The sequence below is a fragment of the Phaseolus vulgaris genome, chromosome 2 (assembly GCF_051622355.1).
Source record: "Phaseolus vulgaris cultivar YP4 chromosome 2, ASM5162235v1, whole genome shotgun sequence".
Classification (NCBI taxonomy): domain Eukaryota; kingdom Viridiplantae; phylum Streptophyta; class Magnoliopsida; order Fabales; family Fabaceae; genus Phaseolus; species Phaseolus vulgaris.
In genome coordinates, this window is record NC_143499.1 from 11,926,400 (window position 1) to 11,934,321 (window position 7,922).

The following is a 7,922-nucleotide window of genomic DNA, read 5'->3' on the forward strand; positions in this document are numbered from 1 at the left end:
AAAATAAAAACCAGAGCCCATCTACAATAAGTATTTTATATAAATTTAAGTGAACATTTTAGAGATTTTTTTATAGAATAGAATTTACTATTTTCATATTCTCTTTCTTTCCTTAGATTGTGATTTTCATTGATAACTATTAAGTAGAAAAGTCTACCCTTTACTTTCTTACTTCTACTCGACCATTTTGTTTTAAAAATAAAATTTAAATTTATAATAAAATTACTAACAAATTATTCATGCTGTTTTTTATTATTTAAGATACGTGAAAATGAATTTTCTTTTATTCGTAATTATAAAGTATAAAAGTTTCCCTTCATTTTCATATCTATACATTAATTTTTATTTAAAAGATTTAATTTCAAATGAAAAAGGGTTTAGAGTTTAAAATATATCTCTTTATTAATTATTATAGGTTATAATAAAAATTATAATGGATTAAAAAGAATTTCAAAATATTAAAGAGAAAAATGTGGCGTCGCCCAGATTCGAACCGGAGACCTTCAGTGTGTTAGACTGACGTGATAACCAACTACACCACGACACCGTTTTGTTGTTTGTTTTCTATTTTGTATATATCACAAATATAACATAAAAGTTATATACCCCGTATCTCAAGTTATTCTTGTGAGGGTAACGTATCGAAAAGACGAAGTAGAAGAAGAACAATGCTCCGTTCAACTACATTTCCGGCACCGTACAATTCGGTACCTATTCTCTCTCGAGCTCACATGTGTCACTCTCTGGCTCCCTCACGTGCCGTTAGTTCTCATTTCTCTTTCGTTTCGAAGTTCGTGTTCCGACAATTCCGGCAACCCTGCGCGAAGCGTTCCGGCAGCGCGTTTGTCGCGGTCGCCGCGAAAAAGAAACTTACTGGAGGCTCTGAAATCACCGTGGCAGATGATGGTTTAGACGAGGAGGAGTACGACGATGATTTAAGTGATGAATTGGGCGAAGAAGAAGAATTTGATTATGATGACGATGATGAGGGGATGCTTCCGTTGGAGAAGATGGATAAATGGTTCGAGAAGAGACCAAAGGGCTTTGGTGAAGGGAAAGTGTACGACACTTCAGTTGAGGATAAGCTGCTCGAGGAAATTCAGCAGAGTAGAGTAGCTCAGGCTGAGAACTTGAAGAGGCTTAAGAGCAACCCTGTGAAGCATGCTTCCAATGAAAAAGATGAAAAGAAGAAAGGTTAGCCACTGATAATCCGTTTTTTGGGTTGTTTTGTTCAAATTAGTTCATAGTTGATTGGTTTGGTGAAATTATTCGGTTATTTGCTTTGGGGTTATGTTCATGCCTTTAGTCATGTGTTGTGTTTCTTGCCAGTGTTTGTGTAAAGCGTTTTGTTTTTTCTTTTCGTTCGTGCATGTCAACCTGTGTAGATATTGCTGTTTGAGTTTTGTTGTGTGACTGGCTACTACAAAAGGCAATTGCTTAGGTGTTTTTGGTACTGTTTTTTTAATTAGACTTGAAGTTTAATTTTGGATAATTTATGTTGTCCTTTAATACAAAAATTGTGCTATGCACGCGACAAATCTAACTCTAATGGGAGAATAATACCAAAAACAAGAAACTATATCTACATTTTGTCCATGGCTAGATAAGCCTTTTTTTCCATGTGTTTGGTTACATGAGTAAATGTATATGCATTGAAGAATGGTATCGGCACTCTCTTCTGGAAACTGAATTTTGTTGTTAGTCCCATAGGATTTTGGCTTTTGTTTTATTTGAATAAACTTCATTAAATTACTAATAAGAAAGAAAAGAAAGAGGTAAAATAAAGGGGACTTTTTCACAAGTTCAAATTAACTTAGACTTTTCAATATTTATTGTAATTTATGCACACGATATTTTTTTTATGAAAAGTTCATTTCATTTTACATTCTTATATTCTTTTCTCGTAAGTGCTCATGGAGAAGTTTATTTCAAACAAGATCAAATGTTGTGTGAATAAGGTGGAATTCACCTGATATTGCTGTGTTTTAAACAGTGATTCTGTTCATCGTGGAATGCACTAACTACATTGTTTTACGGTGACTGAGACAAATTTAAAGACTTGTGAGAATAAATGCTGGGGTCAAGTATCATATATTCTGTGTTGTTGTCTGTTGGCTTTTGGATAAAAGACAAATCAATGCCCGAAGTATTGAGTTGCAAAGTGTTTGCTTTTAATTTATTACACTGAGCCTAAGATTTGAAATCTGGCGATCTATTTACATGGAACTTTGCAGATGCCAAAGTGGTTCCAATTGGAAGTCGAGTGCAATTGGTGAACCTACCAAAGAAAAAAAACATCCTTAGAGATCTGAAATCAGCTTTGCAAGGGATTCCGGGCATAATTAATATTGTCCCAGCTGTTATTGGAAACAAAAAGACAAGGGATCCAATCTGCAAAGGTTTTGCTTTTGTTGATTTCAAGCGTAAAGACGATGCAGTTAGGTGAGTTATATTATAACCTCAATATTGTGTCTGCTTCCAACCCCCAACCCCAAGAAAATAATAATGGAGAATAAGGGAAGAGTAAGTTTAGTCTATTTCATGAAGTGCAAGATGTTCTGTAATAAGAAAATTAAGAGAGTGGTTATTTTTTTCATTGAAGCTTCTTCTTGTTACTTTAACTGGCTAAAATGAAATTGGCGAATATGTGTGACATAAGGATCTATGCAATTTTTAATTGTTGTGTTTTTGTTATTGAAAGAATTTCCTGCTGGGACACATGTTGAAGTTGTTTTTACTGTGCTAGTATCTTACTAATTCCATTGTTCTGTCCCTCAGGTTTGTGGAGTTATACACAGGACAAACTATAACATTTGGGAAAATTCAGAAGCAGATTAAATGCGAGCTTCTAAATGCCCATTCTTCATCTCCACCTCTGAAAATAAGTGAAAACCTAAGTGCTGCTCCAGAAAACATGGTCACCACCTTTGAAGAAGATTCAAACGAGGATTCCAACAGCGATGATGATTCTGCCCTCAGTTCATGGGATGAAACCAATTCAGATGATTTGGATGACCTGGACAATCTGATGGATGGAGAAGAACAGGAAGACGATGGGGGTATTCAAGAGTCAGTCACTGCTTTGAGAGTGGATGATGATGATAGTGCGGAATTGAGGATCAGTCCTGAAACTAATTCACCTCCCTCAGAGCAGGTTGACAGAAACTCCACAGCGGAAGCCAAGGTTAAACAAGAAAATGCGCGAAAGAAAAAACCAACTTCCAAAGAGAAAGCCAAAAAAGATTTGAATGTTCCTGGATCCTCAAGAAGGTGATTTCCCTGTGCATTTTAATGTAGCCTTAGCACGACTTTCATGCTTTTGTGTTGTTTTCTCATGTGTTCTTGTTTGATTCTGGTGCAGGTTAAAGATAAGGGAGAAGGCTGTATTAAGTAGTGTTTTCTCCAAGTACGGATTAAAAGCTACACTTGCTTCAAAAGATAGTTAGTATTTGCTAATGAGCTGAGATTGGCATAGTCTAAATCTTAACACACAAGTACGGTCCAAAAACTAAAGTCGTATTCATGCAATGGGACTTTATAGTTGACCATGGATATCAGTTTTAGATTTAGTGCGGAATCAAATTGTAGCATAGGAGTATTGTCGAAAAATTTGGTGATCCTATATTATTGTTTTTATGAATATCAAAGCATTCTTTTGTTGGCATTTCAATGCATTGGTGGGATTTGAGGGGTTTTAGTGTATAGTTCCACGCAAGGGGGAAGTATAAGTAAAATATTCCAGTTGGACTAAATATCTATCACTTTTGTATCACTCCTGTCCTTCAATCTAATATCATTCCCAACATTGTCTTTCTAATTCCACTTATGGTAGTTTTATTTACACACACACACACACACATATATATATATATATATATATATATATTTGTTGAACATTTTTATTTTCTAATTCCTCTTATATTAATGCATGAGTTTTTGATTTTTGTAATTAGCCATAAGTATCGTTATAAAGTAACAACTACGAGCTTAGCTTCTGTTTCATAATTTCTTTTTGCTTTTAAAATGAAAAACAAACGTGTTTGAGTAGTTTATTTCTAAAGGCTTTTTTTTAAAACAAATTTTAATTAAAAAAATTTAAACTTAAAAATGGAAATAATTATATGATTTTTTTCACTTTTACTTTGTTTTAAATTTTAGAAACAAGGAAACGTGCATGCAGTGAAAATGTGTTTCCATAAAATTAATGACATAAATACGAGGAAGAAATGGACTGTGTAGAAATTGAGGCCATGAGGTACGTGACGGAATAAGTTTCATTAATGACAAGTGTGCTGTTATCGAAAGACGATTTACCGACTAATCCAATTTCAGTCATGGAAATTTTCTGCCACTACTTCAAGTTGGACTTGGGGAGGTCGCCTCCTTGAAGAGCATTTTTGCCATTTTATAAGACCATTTCTTCCAACATCAGGATTTTCTGCCACTTCCATACGCAACGTGGAAATACATTTTTACTTTTTTTTGTCACTCTCATAGAATAGTTTTTAGATTATGTAATCCGAACATGTATTTGAAAAAAGGCTTTTAAATTATGTAATCTGGAAGTTAAAAAAGACTTCCGAATTACATAATTTGAAAACTAATCATGTATATGAAATTTTTTTCTAAATTATGTAATTCGGAAGCTAATTACGAATTTGAAAAAAAACTTTTAAATTATGTAATTTTCTAAAATATGTTATGGAGATGAGAGAAGAATATGTAGAGTTACAGGAAGAAACAGCCTCGTTATAATTGACTTGTATTCTCGCAAAATTTATGGAAATTGATTAACCCAGTATCTGATTATCAAAAGATGTTTTTTTTATCATTCTGCTTTACGTCGAAAATTCGTGCCTAGAAACAAAGGGAATTTTAATGATGAAAAGGGATGGAATTTTTCATTATTTGCGTCTGGTTGAAGGGTGAAATTCATAACATTAAACCTGATAAACTAGAAGCACCTTTTAAGCCTTTTTATTATTATATACTTTTATTATTATGTTTTTAGTCACAATATTTATTAAAAACTATTTGATTTATTTTTTAATATTTATACTTTATCTACTATCTAAATAGAATATATATATATATATATTATATGAATTTAATCACAATAGTTAAAACATAAAATTTTCTAACTCTTATTTTAAAACAAGAATAAAATAATTAATATAGTTATTTAAAAATAGGGATGTTACATTACTTCTTTCCTTTTTTTTTTTTGAATTTCGTCCACAAAATTCACTTGGTTGTAAAGAGATACATTTCTTGTATATTACTTTCTAATTTTCAAGTTGCATAAACTTTTTCTTATTGACTACACAATACTTTTACGAGAGACATGTCCTTTTTTTCAAAGTTGTTTAATCCTATATCTTCGATCCTCACAAAAAAACACATACGTAAGGTTTTCTTGAATTACTATATCATGTTCTATCACATGAAGATAGTCATGAATATATTTACGAAGCTGGGACACATTAAATAAATTATGATGTTTTGAAACGTTTGGAGCTAAAGCAACTTGGTATGCAACAGAACAAATCCATTCAAGAATTTGATAAGGACCAATAAATTTGGGTGAAAGTTTTCTAGATTTAAGAGCTCTACCAACTCTAGTTACATGTGTAACTTTCAAGAAAACATGAACCCCTTTTTAAAACTCAATGGGTTTTCTGCGTTTGTCATGATAACTTTCTGCCTATCTTGATAAATTTTCATGATTTTCCTTATCATTTTAATCTTACCAGTTGTTTGTTGAATTAGCTCAGGACCCAAAATTAAAGAATTTCCATTCTTATACCAACACAATGGGGTCCTACATCTTCTCCCATACAGAGCCTCATATGGAGCTATTCTTATGCTTGACTTGAAACTGTTGATATAAGTAAACTCTATTAGTGGTATAAATTAATCCTAGCTTCTAGTTTGTTCTAAGACACAAACTCTCAACAAGTCCTCTAAAGATTTGATAGTTCTTTTAGACTATCATTTAACCTGAGGGTGATAAGCTGAACTAAGTCTTACTTTTGTTCCTAAGGGTATTTCTAAACTATCCCAAAATCTAATGGTGAAACAAAGGTCTCTATATGAAATTATACTAGAAGGTACACCATGTAGCTTAATAATTTCTTTCATGTATGAATGAGCTAATTTTTCAAAGGAAAATCTAATGTAGATAGGTAGAAAGTGAGAAAATTTTGTTATCCTATCCACAATTACCCAAATTACATCATGATTAGACACAATCCTTGGTAAACCTGTCACAAATCCATGGATATGCTTTCCCATTTTCATTCTGGAACATATAAGGATTGTAGTTCTCCATAAGGCTTTCTATGTTCCACTTTTGCTTTCTAGCACACTAAACAAAGTGCAACAAGCTCTACTACTTCCTTCTTCATCCCAGACCGCCAAAACACTTTCTTCAAGTCTGATACATCTTTGTGGCACCTGGATGAATACTTAATGATTCCACTAGAATTCTTGTGGAATTCAGCTTTTCCTTTTATTCATGTTGTCAACTTTTCTTGAAAAAGTTGGTCCCTTTCTTGAGCTTGAGATTTTTAGCATTCCTTAGCATAAACTATCGGATCTTACTTCTAAAGATAATTTCATGTCTCTGAATGATTCGATTAAATCTAATTCCTTCACCATCATCATGTATATATTTTCGACTCAAAGCATATGTCACAACATTTGCTTTCCCAAGATGAAACTGCAACTTAAAGTCGTAATCCTTAAGAAATTTCATTTATCTATGTTGTCTCATGTTTAGTTTTTTCTGATATCAAGATTTTATGGCACTGCAAACTTGAAACCTTGCCCTGTACAAGTAATACCTCTATACTTTTAATGCAAAACCTACTGTAAATAATTATGAATTATGTGTAGGATAATTAACTTCATGTTGTTTTAATTGTCGTGAAGCATAAGTTGCCAGTTTTCCTTCTTGAATAAGTAAACATCTTAATCCTTGTCCAGAGGCATCACAATAGAGATTAAATTTTTTGATTGGATAAGATTAAAATAGGTACAAATATTAATTTTTTCTTTACCTCTTGAAAACTGAACTCACATGCTTCGTTCCATTCAAAAGTTTGACCCTTATGTGTTAGCTTACTCAAAGACAATACTAATTTAGAAAATCTTTCAAAGAAATTTCTATAATAGCCTGCTAATCCTAAGAAACTTTGTATTTATGTGATATTCTTTGGTTGTTGCCAAAGCAATACAATTTGAACCTTTGAGGGGTCAACTGTAATGCCACCTTGAGATATCACATGTCCTAAAAATTGAACTTGTTCTAACTAGAAATCACACTTTGACCATTTCCCATACAATTGTCTTTATCTAAAGCTTTGTAACACAATCCTCAAATGTTTCTCATGCTCTTCATGATTTTTGGAATAAATGAAAATGTTATCAATAAAACTACCACAAATTTATCATAGAATTAATGAAAAATGCAGTTCATATAGTCCATGAAAATGGAAAGAGCATTTGCCAAAAGGCATTACAAAGTACTCACAATGATCGTATCTTGTCCTGAATGTTTTCTTTTGAATATCTTCCGCCTTAACTCGAATATGAAGATACCTAGATTTCAACTCAATTTTGGAATATACCACAACACCTCTCAATTGATCCATAAAATGATCAATCCTTGGGAGAGGGTATTTGTTCTTGATAGTGATTTATTTAAGTTGACGATAATCCATATGCAACCCCATATTGTCATCCTTTTTCTTGACTAACAAAACTAGAGCTCCCCAAGGAGAAATAGTAGGTCTGATGAATTGTTTGTCCAGTAGTTCCTCTATTTGTTTTTTCAACTCTGTTAATTCTAGAGGTGACATCCTATAGAGGGCTATAATCATAGGTCTTGATCCTAGTACCAAGTCTATGGTGAATTCTAT

General features: G+C 32.7%; 1 protein-coding gene and 1 non-coding gene across 2 annotated transcripts; one reads left to right on the forward strand and one right to left on the reverse strand.

Moving 5' to 3' along the window:
• Nucleotides 1-473: 473 nt before the first annotated feature.
• Nucleotides 474-547, reverse strand: TRNAV-AAC (transfer RNA valine (anticodon AAC)). The gene has a single exon. It is a non-coding gene; the product is annotated as a tRNA-Val (tRNA).
• A 72-nt stretch (nt 548-619) lies between these two features.
• On the forward strand, nt 620-3,664 carry LOC137810665 (RNA-binding (RRM/RBD/RNP motifs) family protein). The gene is made up of 4 exons (XM_068612052.2): nt 620-1,194; nt 2,235-2,442; nt 2,779-3,270; nt 3,362-3,664. The coding sequence occupies exons 1-4, from the start codon at nt 669-671 to the stop codon at nt 3,444-3,446; spliced, it is 1,311 nt and encodes a 436-aa protein (XP_068468153.1). The 5' UTR covers nt 620-668; the 3' UTR covers nt 3,447-3,664.
• Nucleotides 3,665-7,922: the final 4,258 nt, after the last annotated feature.

Excerpts from the sequence above, each read along its gene's own strand:
- LOC137810665 (XM_068612052.2), top strand. The coding sequence starts at position 669 with ATGCTCCGTTCAACTACATTTCCGGCACCGTACAATTCGGTACCTATT. Across the intron at positions 1,195-2,234 it reads AAAAGATGAAAAGAAGAAAG|ATGCCAAAGTGGTTCCAATT; the intron begins GTTAGCCACTGA and ends GGAACTTTGCAG. Across the intron at positions 3,271-3,361 it reads GTTCCTGGATCCTCAAGAAG|GTTAAAGATAAGGGAGAAGG; the intron begins GTGATTTCCCTG and ends ATTCTGGTGCAG.